This window comes from Diabrotica virgifera, chromosome 7 (genome assembly GCF_917563875.1).
Source record: "Diabrotica virgifera virgifera chromosome 7, PGI_DIABVI_V3a".
NCBI lineage: Eukaryota > Metazoa > Arthropoda > Insecta > Coleoptera > Chrysomelidae > Diabrotica > Diabrotica virgifera.
In genome coordinates, this window is record NC_065449.1 from 129,941,969 (window position 1) to 129,963,548 (window position 21,580).

The 21,580-nt window shown below is 32.4% G+C and overlaps 1 protein-coding gene across 2 annotated transcripts in view; it reads right to left on the bottom strand.

Moving 5' to 3' along the window:
* The window catches only part of LOC126888143 (1-acyl-sn-glycerol-3-phosphate acyltransferase delta-like), a 491,980-nt gene that overhangs the window by 133,017 nt on the left and 337,383 nt on the right, over positions 1–21,580 (bottom strand). For both annotated transcript variants that reach the window (XM_050656146.1, XM_050656147.1), the window contains exon 3: positions 11,054–11,273. In XM_050656146.1, the coding sequence (XP_050512103.1) occupies positions 11,054–11,273 (220 nt within the window). The remainder of the gene's footprint in view (positions 1–11,053; positions 11,274–21,580) is intronic.

Below are 21,580 nucleotides of genomic sequence, written 5' to 3' on the forward strand. Positions count from 1 at the left end.
CATCCAAGTTTTCTCTTTTGCGTTTCGTTTCATCATCGGTTTCACTTCCTGTGACATTTTTTCCATTTTCTAGGAGTGCAGCGCTAAATACCTGGAATACCGATATTAGATTATCAACAATACTTAAAAAATGAAAGTTACCAATTCACCGGTAGTTAATGCGTTATTTAAAAATTACCTGCTCACCAGAGTTGCCAGTTGGTCTGTAATTAGGATGGGGATTAAAATAGATACGAATTCACCGGGACCCGGAAATATGCACACTGCACACCCTGATATTCTAGTTACGTAAGCTCGTCCGATTGGCGCATGACGTTAACAACAGAGTAAAGCATAGTCCCGTCTATGCGTTCGTAATACGAACGCGAATGAAATTTGAGAATAGCACAAATGAATGAATTATGACTAAAAGAAACTAAGTGATTTTTATAGTTTAGAGGAAAATTATTAAACTATTTACTTTTATTTAAATTGATTTTCAGTTATTTGTAAAGTTCCCAGTTTCTTGATTATATTGGTATCCGGAAAATAAAAATATTCATATAATCGATATCTACTAAAATTATTATATTTCGTTAGTTGGCAAAAATTGATTAGTGGCCTACACATTAGTAAATGTAATTTTTACCAAGGGGAAGAAAAGCCCAAAAATAAAACCATAAATTTAATGGATTGATAAAAAAACAAAATTTTTTACTTTTTAAATAATGTATTTCATCAGATTTAAGTAAGAGGCGTGGAAAAGACAAAAATAAGTTTTACAGTTTTCATGCCATGCACTTTATTTAAATTTTGTGCATTTGAAATAGACATACATACAGCAACTATGTAGCAGTTTTCATAATTTTTCTTTTACGCAATGTCAGGTTGTTAAGAGACTTGTTTAATTCTTTAATTCGGAAGTACATCCGAGACCTAAAAAATAACTTGTTCGCTTTGTTAGAACAGTCTACAGTTACACTTTTGGACATAAGGTTTTCTAAATAATTTTTAGTTACCAAAATGGAATCACCATTCATGTGGAAGGAAAAATTGTCTCCAGTTACTTAATATATGACAAGAGAGTGTCTGATGGTTTACATAAACCACACTTACTCAAATGATCAACCCACGTGTACGTTGAAACATCTTCGGATTGAATACTGGAGTCCTTCAATTTATGGCAGATATAACCAGCCAAATTATCCAAACCATCATACTCGAGGTCACTAATGTTTTTTCATTCTAACTCTCATTGAAAACTTGAAAATCCACAACTGTTTCGTTGTTAGAATCCAGCCTTGGATCAATTGTCCAGAAATTGGTAAATCTGGGATATCGTCTGTTTAAACGTTCGAAAATTCGTTCCGTTGTCTCTCCTACCCGTATATAACTTTTATAAAATAAAATAAAGCTTTTTGTTAACACTTTAAAAAAATTGTAATGGGTTTTCCCCGAAAAGAGCTTCATTTTTTGGTACTATGTATCACGTTAAAATATTTGATTTGGAATGTGAAGGATAAGATCGTCTTTTTCATGAGCTACAAATTTACTTTTACTATTATATAGTAATGTTTATTAATTTCACAGTACAAGAATTAAATACATACATTTTAACTTTATATTCTACGTTTTACATTATTACATTCTACTTTTTAATTTTACATGTTAATCCTGAAAAATAAAGAAACATTTACTCACCACCCGTTAAAACCTATTGGTCGAACACGGGGATAGTGTGTGACAATGTTTAGTTATTGAATATAGTATGTGTATACTAAATGCCAAGGTACAAACATTCTATTATCTTACATGTATTTATTTATTTTCTTTTATTTTTTTTATATTATATATAAAGGAACTGGGTAAATTTAACAAACCACTGTATTGCAAACATTCTTTTTTTTATCATTTTTTTTTATTTTTTTTTTAATTTCATTCACTTGTTAAGTCAATCAAATAACTTATGTACAATATTACGATCAAGGTTCAATACATACTTTTTGAATATAGATTTTACCATACTTAATGAATTAAGAGTATTAATATATATCTTGTATATGTTCGGCAAGTGATTAAATACTTTTGGAGCAAGATACATGGCAGATCTCTGTCCTATTGATTTTTTAATATTTCCCAATTGTACGTGTTGGTTGGTTTTAGTGCGAGTCTCGTAGTGATGAGGTAATGTATGCAGGATATGTTTATGGTTGTATGTGTATAATACCAGGGAATACATATAAAGTTGCCTCGTATCCATTACGTTAGTATCACAGAATAATAAATGAGACGGGTATGTCATTTTTTTGTTAATTATTATTTTCAATATTTTTTTTGTAAGATGTCGACTTTCTATAAGTTTTTTGTATACCGCCCCACCCAAGTATTCCATATCTAATTCTAGATTCAACTAGTGCATAATATAATATTTTTAAATATTTTACATCTATTTTAGATTTGAGAAATTTGAACTTTGGAACCAAGGCTCTCAAACACTTTGTTATTTGATCTATTTGGGCATCCCACCTTAAATGAGAGTCGATTTTTACTCCAAGCTATTTTATATTGTTACTTGATTTTATAATTATATTTCCTTTCGTGTTTTTAATTGTTATAGCACTATAAGGAGGTAGTGATACTTTGTAACTGCAAAACGGAACAAAAAAGGTTTTTTCATAATTAATTGTTAAACCTTTATAATTAAACCATTTTATTAGTTTGTGCATATCTACTTTAATTTTATCCCTTAAATGTTCCCAACTGTCTGCGCTATATAAAATTGCAGTGTCATCGGCAAAACTGATTATCTTTCCCTCAGTATTAAGGTTATATAAATCGTTAACGTGGATATTGAATAATAGTGGCCCTAATACTGTACCTTGAGGCACCCCGCATCTTACGTGAAGTTTGTTACTATTGATATTATTTATCCTAACAATTTGTTGTCTATTGTCCAAGTAAGATTTCAGTAGATTATAAGCAGTGCCGCGTATTACACTATTTTCTAGTGCCTCTAGTAGTTTTGGATGGCTCATTACAGTATCGAAAGCTTTTGCGAGATCTAGAAACACACAAGCAGTAGGTTGGCTATTGTCAATTCGATTATATATTTCATTGGTGAGTTCTATAATTGCGTCGTTTGTTGAAAAACCTTCACGGAATCCAAACTGAGAAGACGATAATATGTTGAGTTTATCAAGAAAAGATGTTAATCTGATTTTAAGACATTTTTCAAAGATTTTTGTTTAAGTAGTAATTAATGAAATTGGTCTGTAGTTTGACAAACTTAGTTTATCTCCTTTCTTGTGTATAGGAATTACTACCGTTTCTTTAAATTTGTCTGGGCATTCACCAGTTTTAAATATTAAATTTATTAGATCCATCAACGGTTTGGTGATTTGTTTATCTATAGTTCTTATTGTTTCTGTTACTGGTTCTATAGACTAATACCATTTTTTCGTTATTTTTATATGCTATATTTTTTCCAAGAATATTTTTTCGATATAATACTTACTTTTTGAGTATTTGCGAAAAACCGCCGAAAAACGTGTTTTTTTTTGTTGAAAAGTAAATATTTTTAGTCGCAAGTGACTCTAGTACCTACTACTAAATTAACCTAGTACCTAAGTTAAAAAAACTCTATAGAACAAAAGTTGCTTAAACTTAGTCAGATCTGTTTCCGGACTTATTTTAAACGTATATTTTTTCACCCTCCAAGTAAAAGCAATCAACGGCACAAATTCAACTTTGAAGTGGGGGATGGGTAGAATCTAAATTCAAATTTTCATGCAATTAGGAGTTGACCCTGAAAATTATGTGTGTTTCTTTTATCTTTTAAATCATTTTACTTAAAATCATTTTTTAACTATCAAATAATAATTACATATTGAGTTATTTTATTTTTTAAACTTTAATAATATTTATAAAAAATTTTACTTTCTTGTAATGTATTTTTAAAACAAGCAATCATTTAAATAATTATTTTGTAACAATTTGTATTATTTAAGAATATAATAATTACATTTTGGTTTCATAGTAAGTGTTTTTTAAGAATATTAATGTATAATTTTAAAATATTGTATTGCAAATAATTATCATTATTAAATGGTTATTATTTGTCAAGTATTCTGTTTCTTTTTTCACACCCTTATGTTTGTAATAAAACTAAGGGACTTTCTGAAAGGTCAATCGTAGACTTTAAAGACACAAAAGAAGCGATACTTAAAAGTTACGCCCATTATATATCTTTATATCGTGGGAAATATACAATACAACACGAGCTCCAACCGCTCGACTAATACTCTTTAGAGCTGGCATCAGTGTGTGATCTCGCGTTGAACGGTAAATATCTAAAATTTCGTATATAAGTCCTCCCCTTTACTTTTCAGCGACGGATCTCGTTTCGCTGTAAATTTATCAGAAAAATTTAAGTACAAAAATCTTTTCCCCTCTAAGTGTGCCATGATTAATATGTTAATTATAAAGATACTTATGAACAATATACTCCAATAATTAATTTCCTATTGGTGGATCTCGGGTTGTCCTCGATTTAGTCGGATCTCGCCTTGATATGAAGACGTATATATATATATATATATATATATATGTATATATATATATATTTATATATAATGATGTTGAATAATCGAGTACAAATATAAAAATAAATAAGCAAAATTATTGGCTAATACTCGTAAAGTGAATGTGAATTTAGTTGGAAATATATAAAATGATGAAGGGTCATCATTCCATACATTTCTGTGCAACTATATACACCGGTGTTTCGGCCTATTTGGGCCTCATCAGTATAGTGTAGCAAGTTAAAAAAGTTGTATGTTAACTTGTAAAAGGATTACTACAGGAACAAGGTTACCATTTTTGGTCATATTGTTAGAAGACCCGCATATCGCAAGGCTAAACACTGCCAAGGAGGTAAGGCTACCTGAGGAAATGGAAAGCCATAACATTATTAAATAAAATGATGTTGAATAATCGAGTACAAATATAAAAATAAATAAGCAAAATTATTGGCTAATACTCGTAAAGTGAATGTGAATTTAGTTGGAAATATATAAAATGATGAAGGGTCATCATTCCATACATTTCTGTGCAACTATATACACCGGTGTTTCGGCCTATTTGGGCCCCACCGAAACACCGGTGTATATAGGGTGAGGCAGATAATTGGCCTATTAGAAATATCTCGAGAACTAAAGGTAAGAGAATCATGAAAATTGGAATACAGGGGTTTTGAGGTATGAACTATTTAATGAAAATATTTTCATCTCTTTGCAACTTCCGGTTATACCGGAAGTTGCTTATAAGTTCGTTTTTTTTATTTTTACATTTTTGGGTTCTCCTCAATATCTTCTTTCTTAAAATATGAGGTTTTGTAATATTATACAGGGTATTTTAAGAGATATTTGCGTTTTTTTATTAATTTCGTAGCAACATTCACATCCTGTAGAATTGTAATAGTTTGGCATTAAAAACTCTGCTTACGTTCAAGTGATTTTTAACACAGTCTACTATTGTCAAGAATCATTAGTATAGCTAGTTTTGAAATTTTAGTGTACAGGGTTGGTCGAAACTCGGAATGAATATTTTCTGAAGTTTTCTTAAATGGAACACTCTGTATTTTAGTATTGTAATGAAATGATATTTCATGGTACTTTTTTATTTTATAAGTATTCCCTATACCTAACTGCTTTAATTTGTGAGTTATTGGTGATTCAAGCTAAACATTAATTGCAACAAAAAATACGTAAAATGTTATTAGGTTGGCCGTGAAAATATTCAATCACAAATAATTTTTCAGAAATAAATACATATTAATCCAGACCGATCCTTAAAATTACCAATAATGGTTTAGCTATCAAAATACCTACGTAGTTAAGATTGTTGGTGCGATTAACAATTAAGCACAAATTGAAGCAGTTAGGTATAGGGAATGCTTAAGAAATAAAAAAGTACCACAAAATATCATTTCATTACAATACTAAAATACAGAGTGTTTCATTTAAGAAAACTAAGAAAATATTCATTCCGAGTTTCGACCAACCCTGTATACTAAAATTTCAAAATTAGCTATACTAATGATTCTTAACAATAGTAGACTATATCAAAAATCACTTGAAAGTAAGCAGAGTTTTTAATGTGAAACTATTACAATTCTACAGGGTGTGAATGTTGCTACGAATTAATAAAAAAACGTAAATATCTTTTAAAATACCCTGTATAATATTACAAAACCTCATATTTTAAGAAAGAAGATATTGAGGAGAATCCAAAAATGTAAAAATATACAGGGTGTTCCATTTAAAAAAACGAAGTTATTATATAATTCCGGTATAACCGGAAGTTGCAAAGAGATGAAAATATTTTCATTTAATAGATCATCCTTCAAAACCCCTTTATTCCAATTTTCATGATTCTGTTGCCTTTAGTTCTCGAGATATTTCTAATAGGCCAGTTATCTGCCTCACCCTGTACAGTTGCACAGAAATGTATGGAATGATGAACCTTCATCATTTTATATATTTCCAACTAAAATTATTTTCGATTATACAGAGTCAGAACGAAGGTACGAACCAAAGTTGTGTTTTTTTAATGGAACACCCTATATATTAAATAATTTTTAAATATATTTTTTTTAAATATTAAGAATTTATATAAGGTTTTATAGGCCTAAAGTTAACAATTTTCGAAATATGTAGACTTTTATTGAGAAAAATGGTAATATTCAAAGGGCTGTGAGTTAGGCTTTCAAGGTAATAAAAATTTAAATGACATGTCAAAGTTTTTTTAGTATACTGTTATTTTTAAATAAATTAACATATTTGACATATAGCCATAAAATATAGCCATATAGACACCCTGTATATTAGTATTGCCTTTTGTAGTAAATATTACAATTTTTCTTTTGGTATAAGGTCGTATGTACGTAGCATGTTTCGTTTTGAAGATATTTAAAAAAAACTATAGATTTTACGTTTTTGCGGATTTTTATTAAAAATTTTTTTTGCAAAAAAAAATAATTATAATCTGGTTTTAGAAACATACAATAAAATATCGAATATGAAAAAAAAATAGTAGGTATATTAAGTATGGAGAACGGTAAGGGTTTTACACCGATCGAAGACAATTGTTTGGAGGAGGAGCGGAGCGACGACTCCAATTATTGTCTGAGATCGGTTACCCTTAACGTTCGACATGCTTATAACGTTTTTTGCACGATTGATACCATTATAAATTATAAAATTAAACATTTTCGTCATATTGACTAGTTTCATTCATTTTATCAAGATAGATACTTTGGTTGTTAGGTAGTAACTAGGGTGCATAACAACAATGGAGATTTGAGTTTTTATTTAGTTGTCAATAATTTTAAGTACAATTTTGATTATTATAAATTAAAATATGAGCGAAAGTGAATTTGAAGAAATTGAACGGGCTTGGGAAGAAGGGTGTTCCGCAATTATTCTCGAAAATCCAAAATCCGTTATCAAAATACCTACCAAAGTTTTAAAAAATGGTGCTAAGGCAAGAATTTAAGAATCGAAGAAAAGACTCTATTGGCATATTTCGTTCAAAGACATATGCAGTTGAAAGCTTCTGGAAGCCTCTGGGCAGAATATTCAATGATTAAATCCACCGTTTTTCTTTATGATGGCATTGATATTTCCAAGTTTTCAACTTTGATCGCGTATTTGAAGAGAAAAAATGTTGGCTATAGGCCTAAGAAGTTTCAATGTTAATAAATAATTCGTTAGTTTTCTTTATTCTTTCAAAAAATAAATTAAAATTAAGAGATTTTTTAACTCGACGGTAAGTGAATTACTTGCCGTCGAGTTGGAGTACTTACCGTCGAGTTGGATTACTTACCGTCGAGTTGCTAGTAAATGTCACCTACTGACGTAAAATCTGTCACGGTAAACACTCAAAAATGATCAATCGTGCAAAAACGTAATTAAAGATTAAAATAAATCGTATACTAGTACAATTCAATTGATTTAATAACTTAAAATTATTTTAGAAAAAATATTTTACCATACTAATGAATGCATAAATTAGTTACTAAATTAAATAAACAAATTTGATATTTACCCTAGTAATTTTTCTACCACAGCAACTTTCCTGTACCAAATTAATTGTTAGTTATATTGTATTTACGAGTAAGATCAGTTAAACTTTTAATAATTTACCTTTTAAATTTACTTACATCTTGAGAACATAATAATTATAAAGTATGCTTTGAAACAAATGAATGTTAAATGTATCAGCCAAATTATTTATTAATATAAATAGTATTAAATGGTGTCACAATAGCTGGTAATACTTTTGTAGTTGAAATTTTTGTAACAATTTTTTATATTTTAAATTTTAATTTTTCAACCGAACAATTGGTGGATATGACATTTGTTTTGGGCGAAACCATTAGAAATTATTACCAGCTTTTGTGACACGACTACATAGATACTATTTACTTCATAATATACTTCTATAAGCACATCAAAGAAACATGAAACGTAAAGCACGTTTCATGGAAATAAAACACTGCTAAATAAATAAACGTCCGGCCATTTATGAAACTCTCCGAAAATAAAAATGTTTTATGAGCATGAATCACACTTGTTTCATTGGTAGGCGGACTTCAAGATTTGTTTAGCCGTGTTTTATTTTCATGAAACGTGTTTTACGTTTCATGTTTCATGTTTTACGTTTTATGTTTCGTTGGTGTGCGGCTTGCCTAACGTTCATTTGTTTCAAAGCATACTTTATACGTTCTCAAGATGTAGGTAAATTAAAAAGTTATTAACTGATCTTACTCATAAATACAATTTAACTAACAAAATTGGGTACAATAAAGTTACTAGGGTAGAAGAGTTTCTAGGGTAGATTTTAAAATTGGTTGTTTAATTTAATAATTAATTTATCCATATTAATTACTTATTAGTATGGTAAAATATTGTTTGTAATATAATTTTAAAGTTATTAAATTCAATTAAGTTGCACTTGCATACGTTTTATTTTAATCTTTAATTACGTTTTTATTTTCATCTTTGATATTTTAGTGTATGTTTCTAAAATCAGATTATAATGTTTTTTTGCAAAAAAATTTAATGAAAATTATCGCGGATATAAAATATCCGCGAAACGTAAAATATATAGTTCTTTTTTAAATATTTACAAAACCACACATGCTATGTACAGCTGGTTCCTAAAAAAACTGATACGACTCTTAGTAAGATTTGATCATTTTGAGCAGTGTATGATTGGTCTGACATTATATTATATTTATTATGACAGACAAATAATAAAATAAACAAACAAACTGCCATTTTATGAGGTTGAAGTTATCTGACCAATTTTAAGATTTGGCAGTAACAATGACAGTATGTAAATAATAAGTATTTATCCTTCAAAATATAATTAATTAAATATAATTAAACTCATATTCATTATATCACACCTCATCAAAAACTTTTTACAAGAACGTAGTCAGCGATTTTGATATGGCTTAGAGCCAGACTACATCAAGATCGCCTATAAATTGTGCTGGTAATTGCCTTGCAGCGAGACCAAAAATAAAAAGAAGAAGAAGAAGAAAGTACACTGCTCAATTTTCTACAAAATACGCTTTAAGAGTCGTATCAGTTTTTTTGGAACCAGCTGTACATACAACCTTATACCAAAAGAAAGGTTGTCATATTTACTACAAAATGCAATATTAATACACAGGGTGTTCCATTTAAAAAAAATGAGAACATTTTGTATTTGCAAATAGTGATCACACTGTATATTTTATGGCTATAAGTAAAAGATATTAAATTATTTGATGAAATGACACTCATCATTCTCTTTGCCTTATCCCTATGCGGGGTCAGCTTCCCTAACTGCATTTCTCCACACAATTCTATCCTGGGTCATATCAATATTAATCCCCTTTACCAACATGTCCTGCCTAATCGTCTCCCCCCACGTCTTCTTTGGTCTTCCTCTCCTACTCCTTCCAGGAATCTGCACTTCAGCTACTCTTCGTATTGGATGATTAACGTCTCGACGTTGAACATGACCAAACCATCTCAACCTATGCTCTCTCATTTTGGCATCAATTGGTGCCACACCTAGACTTCCCCTAATATACTCATTTTTAATTTTATCCTTTCATTTTGTACTCATTTTAATTTTAATTTTGTTTTAATTTAATGTTAATTTCATCAAAATTTTAATTTTGTCACTCCACTCATTCATCTAAGCATTCTCATCTCCGCCACATGCATTCGTTGTCCTCTGTCTTTTTCACTGCCCAACATTCAGTTCCGTACATCATAGCCGGTCTTATGGCTGTTTTATAGAATTTTCCTTTCAGCTTTATTGGAACTGTTCTGTCACCCAACAAACCACTCGCTTCCTTCCACTTCATCCATCCAGCCCTAATTCTACTGCATGCATTCTCCATCTATTTCTCCATTACTCTGTAATACCGATCCCAGGTACTTAAAACTATTGCTTTTTACAATCAGTTCACCATTCAAAGATACCATTTTATTTGTAGTAACTCCATCTTTAAATGAACATTCCAAATACTCTTTGTCCTACTAAGTTTTAAACCTTTTTCCTCCAGAGCTCGTGTCCACTGTTCCAGTTTTTGTTCTAAGTCTATTGCACTATTTTCTACTAACACGACATCATCAGCATACATTAATTTCATTTGATGAAATGACACTATATTATAAAAACTTTGACCTACCACCTAAATTTGTGTGGTGTGGTGTGGTGTGGTGTGGTTGTGGTGTGGTGTGGTGTGGTGTGGTGTGGTGTGGTGTGGTGTGGTGTGGTGTGGTGTGGTGTGGTGTGGTGTGGTGTGGTGTGGTGTGGTGTGGTGTGGTGTGGTGTGGTGTGGTGTGGTGTGGTGTGGTGTGTGTGTGTGTGTGTGTGTGTGTGTGTGTGTGTGTGTGTGTGTGTGGTGTGGTGTGGTGTGGTGTGGTGTGGTGTGGTGTGGTGTGGTGTGGTGTGGTGTGGTGTGTGTGTGTGTGTGTGTGTGTTTAAAAACATAATATATTATACTTACATGCTCCAAGGATTCCTGCGCCAATTGAAAAATAAACTAATTCGCCACTAAACAATAATTTCATTAGGTAATATGACATAGGAACTAAAGTAATCAATATCCAGAAGATGAAATTGAATATAGAATGCAGCCTTGGCTTTACTACAAACGAATCCACACGAGCTACTCCTGATGTTTCAAAGAAATCACCTGTGTTGATAAAGCTCTCCTTTATTTTGTCCTAAAATAAGTAAAATAATTTATTAAAAAATTTAATATACAGTTCAACTCAATATGTTTCATGAAAGTAACATTTTCATCTACACCTATATAATTATTTTATTTACAATTTATTTTGTTATTTATTATATTACTAGCTGACACGGCAGACTTCGTACTGCCTCAATAGATAAAAACAGCTAGTTCGCGTCCGTAGTAGAATACTACACGTGCACCCTGGGTAATGCTAAATAAACTAGCACATACTGGCAGTCAGACAATCCGTAGGATCTCCTGACCAAACAACACTTCCAACGAAAGATTATAAACAAAATAAACGGTCCTTGTGAGGACCGCACAACCAGACCAATCGGACGTATAGTTCGAATTTGCCATATAAACATAGAAGGCATAAGCTATTCTAAAAGCCAGTTTCTATCAAAACTATTAAAAGATGACAACATTGACTGAGTTGCTATACAGGAAACCCACTGCAAAACAGAGAAGCAACTACAAAAAAGGGGCAAAATACCGGGCTATGAACTATTAGGCGCAACTTACCACCGAACATACGGCACAGCCACATATGTCAAAGAAGATATTGAAAATGCTTCGCTAATCTCTACTTCCACTGATGACTGTATTTATAATGTGGTCACAAAAATCGCAAGCATTACCGTGTCCAACATTTACAAGCCACCTGCTACGCCTTGGCCAGCCCAAGCAATTGAAGTACATCCTCACCCTGCTGTATACGTTGGAGATTACAATAGCCATCATGAACAGTGCAAGTACAAAAATAGTGATGCGAATGGGAATGCTTTAATAAAATGGGCAGAAGGCGAACGCCTGTACCTTTTGTTTGATGCCAAAGATCGACCAACCTTTAGATCCGCGGCATGGAAGCGGGAATACAACCCCGACCTATGCTTCGTTTCGACCGACAACAAAGACTTACCTCTAGGGGATTCACGAAGAGTTCTAACTAACTTCCCACACAGCCAACATCGACCAGTAATAATAGAAGTAGGGACGCAAATCCCTTTAATTAGTTCTATCCCACGTCCAAGATGGAATTTTAAAAAGGCCAACTGGATTGACTTCTCTGCGGATCTGGATAAATGCCTAGGGTGGATTACACCTAATATCAAAAACTACCACAGATTTGTTGGTGCCGTGCTAAGTGTAGTCAAAAAACACATACCAAGAGGCTATCGCAAAGAATATATCCCTGGTTGGTCAGAAAATAGCGAGGAATTATATCAGAGCTTTCTTGAAACTAGCGACCAAGAAATAGCGGATGAACTACTTTACAGCTTAGACGCCGCTAGAAGCCAAAAGTGGACCGAAACAGTAGAAAGTCTAAACTTCCAGAAATCAAGCAGTCAGGCATGGTCATTAATAAGAAAATTAGGGAGTGGTGTCCGTACGAAACGCCGAGAGGTAGCCGTAAAGCCAGATGCCGTAGCACAACATATAGTAAAAACATCCAGGACACCAAAGGATAAAGCACACACCATCTACGTAAAGAGAGAACTTAAAACTTTAAAACATGTAGCCACAGAAACGGAGCATTCCCTCCCCTTCACCAGCGAAGACATATCAGAGGCTCTTAAAGACGTTAAGCCAGCAAAAGCACCAGGATTTGATAATATTCACCCTATAAATTGTGGCAAGTATACAAAAGTTTGGCTGGCTCGATTTTTCACAGACATCATGGAAACTGGAAATATTCCACAAGAACTAAAGCGCTCTAAGATAATAGCCATACTAAAGCCTGGCAAACCCGCAGACAACCTTAAAAACTGCAGACCAATTGCGCTTCTCTCTGCCATCTACAAACTATTAGAGAGGCTTATATATAATAGAATCAGCACAGAACTGTTCCAGGTGATCCCAGTCGAACAAGCAGGTTTTCGGCCAGAACGAAGCTGCGCGGACCAGGTAATGTCACTCACCACCTACATCGAAGCGGGTTTCCAAAGAAGACTTAAAACTTCAGCGGAATTTATTGATCTCTCGGCAGCTTACGATACAGTATGGAAAGAGGGCCTTATATACAAAATTCTCCGTGCAATCCCCTGTAAACCAATAGCACGCCTAATAGCATGCTCAACGACCGAATGTTTCAAGTAGTGATGGGCACAGATATCAGCCTACCAAAGAAACTTAAGAATGGCCTACCACAGAGGTCAGTGCTCTCTCCACTACTATTTAGCTTATACTTAGCAGATATGCCGGAAACACAATCAAGAAAGTTCGGATACGCCGATGACTGGGCCCTCACTACACGATGCAGAACACTAGAAACGTCTGAAGAAGTTCTGACGGCAGACTTATATAATATATTGGGCAAATATTTTCGCAAGTGGCGACTTCAACCAAATTCATCCAAAACAGAAGTTAGTTGCTTTCACCTGAACAATAAACTTGCTGGAAAGGAACTCAACATACGGTTTGAAAATACCACACTTACCCACAGCAAAACACCGAAGTACCTGGGCGTAACACTAGACAGAACGCTATCATTTAAAGCAGGGGCGTCATTTGATAGGGGGCAGGGGGGGCATTTGCCCCCCCTGACCCTGAAAATTACTGAAATTTACACAAAATAGATCAATTTTGTATTATGTTTGCATATAAATGTATTGTATATATAATGCTTGCCCCCCCTATCAAAATTTCAAATGACGCTCCTGATTTAAAGAGCATTTAAAAAAAACTGCCCAAAAGTTGAGTACAAGAAATAACATCATACAGAAGCTCTGCGGTACCACCTGGGGAGCATCGGCTTCCACTCTCCGCTCCACTGCCTTAGCCCTTGTTTTCTCGACCGCTGAATATTGTGCTCCAGTTTGGCTACACAGCCCACACGTAAAAAAGGTCGACACTCAGCTGCACAGTACTATGAGGATGATAGCTGGTACAATTAAATCAACTCCCACCCAATGGCTTCCATTATTAAGTCACATCCCACCTCCACATTTACGACGAGTTGACGCACTTACACGTGAATACAAAAAGATCATAAACAATATAAATCTGCCGATCCACCAAGATACCGAGGATGCACGAAATACCCGTCTCCGCTCTAGAAAACCACCAATAAAAACGGAAAGAATGATACATGAGGAGTTCAACATCACGAATGCATGGTCCCAAGAATGGAACGCATGGCAAAATAACATACTCTGCATTACCCACAAGCCACCAGGTTTTGATCTTCCACGCAAAACATGGTCCACTCTGAATAGGATCCGAACCAGACATGGCAGATGTGCATACATGCTACATAAATGGGGAAAGAACCCGTCTCCTCAATGTGACTGTGGGGAGAACCAAACCATTGACCACATTATTGAAGAGTGTCCCTCAAGATCCTACAATGGTAGCCCTGAAGACTTCCTGTTTGCAACTTCAGAGTCAATTGATTATATAAATACACTTGATGTTTGTTTGTAACTATTTAAAGTTTGTCATATATCTATATTACTAGTGCACTTCACCTTCTAGATCGTAATCATTCTTTCAATGAAGAGTTTCAAATTCTGCATATTCAAAATAAAGGCCTTAAGCTATCTTTTTTAGAATCTATGGAAATTAATAAATTGAAAAATACAGATATAATTCTGAATGACCAACTCGAGACAAACAGTTCCCCACTCCTCAACCTCTTCAGTTAAAGACTTAAAAAGGCAAACACATTATAAACTATATCACTTGAGAAAGGCACTCTGCCGAAATTTTGTGGAAGTATAGAAAACAAACGTTTTCAGTGTTTTATTGTTATATATATTACTAGTGTTTGTAATTTTGTTCTAAATGTGTTGTAATTGCCATACGATAAATAAATAAATAGATAAAAACAAACTTTTGTATACAATAAACTTAAAATAAACAAAAGGAATTCGTAATTAATAAACAAAAAATGCTCGATGTGAATGAGGTTTTATTATTATTTTTAATGAATTACACATATGATGTTTGAAGTAATAAAGTTTAGTTAGAAGTAACAAAATAAAGTCTGTAGTGCCACAGTTACAATCTTAAATTTTTTTTATCTTATAATGAACATAACAGCTTTATTTTATCTACATTCAAAACAACCCTGTATTTATAATTGTGTTCCGGGTGGTTCCAACTCTATAGGTGTTGATTAAATAAAATTAAATTAAATTTAAGAGAAATTGAATAAAAGTAAATAAAAATAAATAAAACTGAATAAAATTAAATAAAATTAATGAAATTAGATAAAAATAAATAAAATTAAATACAAATAAATAAAATCATATTAGAGCACACAGAGCAGCAGATGTGCCTCCTGATGAGAAACTAATAAGTTTCGAAACCGGTAGGGTGCTTGCTGCACTCTCTGATTGGACTAGAATATGATGCGGCTGTATTTTCGATTTGCAACGAAATTGGAAATGGTTATTCATTTTTGATTTACATGTTTACTCTCATTGGAGTACGAAGGGAACCATTCTCGTTGGAACTTTACCGCGCTGAGCAGATGGGACGTGAATTATAAATTGTAAAATTCCCTTATCTTCCTTAGTCTCAGCATCCGTATGGCTTGCAAATTGTAGAAGCCTCGGAGGTGTAACCAGAAAAGTTTCCCATTGTTTCCGGTCTAGTTGGATGTAGAATAGCATTACGTTGTTTTATATGCCATTAGAGTGAAAACTTAGTTTCTTGTTAGCAGTTATCGCTAGGACATCTATGCCATTTCGTTCGTTGCAATCCGTGACTGCACGCCGGAATTTGTTTTGGTTGGATCAGAGAGAGCAGCATATGTGCCTCCTGATGAGAAACTAATAAGTTTCGAAACCGGTAGAGGTGCTTGCTGCAATCTCTGATTGGACTAGAATATGATGCGGCTGTATTTTCGGTTTGCAACGAAATTGAAAATGGTTATTCATTTTTGAAAATCATATTAATTTAAATACAATTAAATAAACCTAAAAAAATTAAATAAAAATAATAAATAAATTAAAAAATAATAATAAAATGAAATAAAAGTAAATAGAATCTAATAAAAATAAATAAAATTTAATAAAATGAAATAAAATAAAATAAACGAAACTAAATAAAATACTTAAATTAAATAAAATTAAACAAAATTAATTAAAATTAAATAAAATTTTATAATTAGCTGCTTGTTCTTTTCGTGTGCTCAGAATTTTTCTCGTGCTTACGGTTCGTCATAAAAGTTCCGTTTAGAGATATTTTTTGAAAATTTCGCAAAATTAAAAAATTCATATTTTGCCCCATTTGAGTTCCAAAGTTAAACTGTTCCACTTCTTTTCCATGAAATTTGTCGCTCGTTCTTCTTCTGTCCTCAGAATATTTCTACGGCTTGAGATATTGTATTTCGGACATCGATTGCGCTAGAGAAAAAATTTTAGTACGGTTCTGCTCGAAATTCAGCAAGGAGTCTACCTACTTAATTTCGTATTTTTCACGTCAATATTGCCCATATCATGGGCAACCCCTTTATGACGTACGGGTATGAAATATAGATAACAACCAACTCTCAGTCCGGTCGAATATACCTGCCAAATTTCATAAAAATCGGTCAAGTCGTTTCGGAGAATTAAGGTACAAACACTGCGACCGGAGAATTTTTAATATATAGATGTAGAATATTTAAATGGCTATTAAAAAATAACGGTCTGAGATAGAAAATTAAAAATTTAGGATTGTATGTATCTTTTTGTTCTACGTCTCATAAAATTAGTAAAAAACGGTTTTTCCAAGAATTAAAAAAATATATGAGGTGGGGGGGGGGCAAGCCCCTTATGACGTACGGGTATGAAACTCCATATTATCCTATTCCCAGTCCGCTCGAATATACGTGTAAAATTTCATAAAAATCTGTTCAGTCGGTTTCGAGTTATAAATGGTGTAACTAACATAACTCGACTTTCTTTTATATACAGGGTGAGACAGATAAAAGTCCTATTAGAAATATCTCGAGAACTAAAAGCAACAGGATTATGAAAATCGGAATAAAGGAGTTTTGAAGAGTGATCTATTCAATGAAATATTGTCATCTATGTGCTACTTCCGGTTATACCGGAAGTTGCTGGTAACTTCGTTTTTTAAATGGGACACCCTGTATATTTTTACATTTTTGGATTCTCCTCGATGTCTTCTTTTTTAAAATATTAGGCTTTGTAATATTATACAGGGTAGTTTAAAAGATAATTACGTTTTTTTTTTCTTAATTTCGTAGCAACATTCACACCCAGTAGAATTGTATTAGTTCGACATCGAAAACTCTATTTACGTTCAAATGGTTTTTAATATAGTCTATTATTGTTATTAATTATTAGTATAGCTAATTTTTTAATTTTAGTATACAGGGTTGGGCGAAACTCGGAATGAGTATTTTCTGAGTTTTCTTAAATGGAACACCCTGTATTTTAGTATTATAAGGGAATGATATTTTATGGTACTTTTTTATTCCTTAAGCATTCCCTATACCTAACTGCTTTAAATTGTGAGTTATGGGTGATTCAAGCCAAATATTAATTGTAACAAAAAATACGTGAAATTTTATTAGGTTGGCCGTGAAAATATTCAATCACAAATAATTTTTCGGAAATGAATACATATTAATCTAGACTGATCCTTAAAATTAGCAATAATGGTTCAGCTATCAAAATAACTACGTAATTAAATTTCTTGGTTCAATTAACAATTAAGCACAAATAAAAGAAGTTTGGTATAGGGAATGCTTAATAAATAAAAAAGTATCATAAAATATCATTTCATTACAATAGTAAAATATATGGTGTTCCATTTAAGAAAACTCAGAAAATACTCTTTCTGAGTTTCGACCAACCCTGTATACTAAAATTAAAAAATTAGCTATGCTAACAATTCTGAACAATAGTAGACTATATAGAAACCATTTAAACATAAACAGAGTTTTTGTTGTCAAACTGCTACAATTCTACAGGGTGTGAATGTTGCTACGAAATTTAGAAAAAAACGTAATTATCTTTTAAACTACCCTGTATAATATTACAAAACCTCATATTTTAAGAAAGAAGACATCGAGGAGAATCCAAAAATGTAAAAATGTACAGGGTGTCCCATTTAAAAAAACGAAGTTATAAGCAACTTCCGGTATGACCGGAAGTAGCAAATAGGTGAAAATATTTTCATTAAATAGATCACTCTTCAAAACCTCTTCACTCCAATTTTCATAATTCTTTTGTCTTTAGTTCTCGATATATTTTTAATAGGCCAGTTATCTGCCTCACCCTATACATATATAGATGTAAAATATTTAAATGGCTATTAAAAAATAACGGTCTGAGATAGAAAATTGAAAATTTAGGATTGTATGTATCTTTTGGTTCTACATCTCATAAAATTAGTAAAAAACGATAGATGAAGTAGTTTTCAATCCTAATAGCAATATTATTAATATTTAAAAATATTAAAATATTACTAAAAGATTTTTAAATTGAAAACTTATTGGTCCATTTCCTTGGTAACACCTCCATGGCTTCTAAAATTTGCAAGCCAGATGGATGCTGAAGCGAAGAAGACAAGAGGGAATTCAAAAAACTTACAATTCACGACCACGTCTGTTCAGCTAGTAAATTCCAACAGAAAATGGACCTAGTTGCTCAAAGAAGTAACGACCAATATAAAAATAAAATAAAAATTCCATTTTTATTCAGTTGCAATGCGAAGGCAAAACAATCTTATTTTTCACTTAAAATACGGAGCGCAGGCCTACGTTCTCTCCGATGAGACTCCAACAAGAGTCGAAAATCGTCGATTCAGAGGGCTGGACTGCGCTCCGTATTTTAAGTGAAAAATAAGATTGTTTTGCCTTCGCATTGCAACTGAATAGAAATGGAATTTTTATTTTATTTTTATATTGGTCGTTACTTCTTTGAGTAACTAGGTCCATTTTCTGTTGGAATTTACCAGCTGAACAGACGGGGTCGTGAATTGTAAGTTTTTTGAATTCCCTCTTGTCTTCTTCGCTTCAGCATCCATCTGGCTTGCAAATTTTAGAAGCCATGGAGGTGTTACCAAGGAAATGGACCAATAAGTTTTCAATTTAAAAATCTTTCAGTAATATTTTAATATTTGTAAATATTAATAATATTGCTATTAGGATTGAAAACTACTTCATCTTTCAATTGCCAGATGACGCTAGTCACCTAGTCCATTCACGTCAGTTGCGGTGTGGGGGATAAACTCTCGGTGGTGATCACTTGAAGTATGGAGAAGCAGGCCTACGTTCTCTCCGATGAGACTCCAACAAGAGTCGAAAATCGTCGATTCAGAGGGCTGGACTGCGCTCCGTATTTTAAGTGAAAAATAAGATTGTTTTGCCTTCGCATTGCAACTGAATAAAAATGGAATTTTTATTTTATTTTCAGTAAAAAACGGTTTTTCCAAAAAATTAAAAAAATATATGAGGGGGGCAAGCCCCCTTATGACGTACGGGCATGAAACTCCATATTATCCTATTCCCAGTCCGCTCGAATATACGTGTAAAATTTCATAAAAATCTGTTCAGTCGTTCTCGAGTTATAATGGTGTAACTAACATAACTCGACTTTCTTTTATATACATATGTATATAGATGTAAAATATTTAAAAATGGCTATTAAAAAATATCGGTCTGATAGAAAACTGAAAATTTAGGATTGTATGTATCTTTTGGTTCTACATCTCATAAAATTAGTAAAAAACGGTTTTTCCAAAAATTAAAAAAATATGAGGGGGGCAAGCCCCCTTATGACGTACGGGTAAGAAACTCCATATTATTATATTCCCAGTCCCCTCGAATATACGTGTAAAATTTCATAAAAATCTGTTCAGTCGTTCTCGAGTTATAAATGGTGTAACTAACATAACTCGACGTTCTTTTATATACAGGGTGTTTCATTAATAATTGTCCATATAGTAACTGGAGAAACCTTAGCACAAAATACGAAGATTTAACCTAAAACACTTAAATAAAATTTGGTTCCTTAATGAGGTACAGGTTGTTTTATCTAAAAATTTAAAAACTATTTTTGTCCGGCATTTTAAAACTATTCGACGTATCCTTTTCATACTTGGCAGAAAGTACGACTACTATACACCCTACTAAATTATGATAAACAAACGTTTCTAGCTACTACCAGAGGCGTACGGCAGGGGATAGTAAATAGTTGACCCTTCTCAAATTCTACGCCACTGGAGGAATTACTATTTTAGTGCCATTTTTAGATTATCCAATACTTTCTACGTAAATAATATACTCCACATTGGTAACGATAAAGTCATTAGTTTTCGAGATATTTGAAGTTAAATATGAAACGCCACAGTTATTTTGATTAATTTATGGTATGATTCATATGATTAAAATTTAAAAATTATTTGTACCCAGTGCTTTAAAACTATTTGGCGTATCCTTATCATACTTGGCAGAAAGTGTAGGTACTGTACACCCTACTAAATTAAGATAAATAAACGTTTCTAGCTACTACCAGAGGCGTACGACAGGGGATAGTGGCTGGTTGACCCTTCCCAAATTGTACTCCACTGACAAAATTGCTATTTTAATGTAATTCTTTAATTTTTCAATACTTTTTATGTAAATAATATACTCTTCATTCGTAACGATAAAATGGTTAGTTTTCGAGATATTTGAAATTAAAAATGAAGCGACACAATACATTAATCCAATAATAACCGTGTCGTTTCATTTTTAACTTCAAAGATCTCGAAAACTAATGACTTTATCGTTACGAATGAAGAGTATATTATTTTTATAGAAAGTAGTATTGGAGAATCCAAAAATTGAACGAAAATAGCAATTCCGCCAGTGGCGTAGAATTTAAAAAGGGTCAACCATTCACTTTCCCCCGTGGTACGCCTCTGGTAATAGACAGAAACGTCTGTTTAACATAATTTAGTAGTTTGTACAGTAAATATACTTCCTGCCAAGTATGAAAAGGATACGTCGAATAGTTTTAAAATGCTGAGCAAAAATAATTTTTAAATTTTTAGATAAAACAGCCTGTAACTCAGTAAGGAACCACATTTTATTTAAGTGTTTTAGGTTAAATCTTCGTATTTTGTGCTAAAGTTTCTCCAGCTACTATATGGAAAATTATTAATGAAACACCCTGTATATAGATTTTACTTTACAATTGTTTTACTTTTTTTAATTTATTTTTTTGGTTTTGACTAAAGTCATTCAGCCAGTCTCAATGAACAGTACATATATATTAAACAATTTATCAATTAGTGAAACATGGTTATTACATTAATATTACAATTTGATACTTATTCTACCTACGT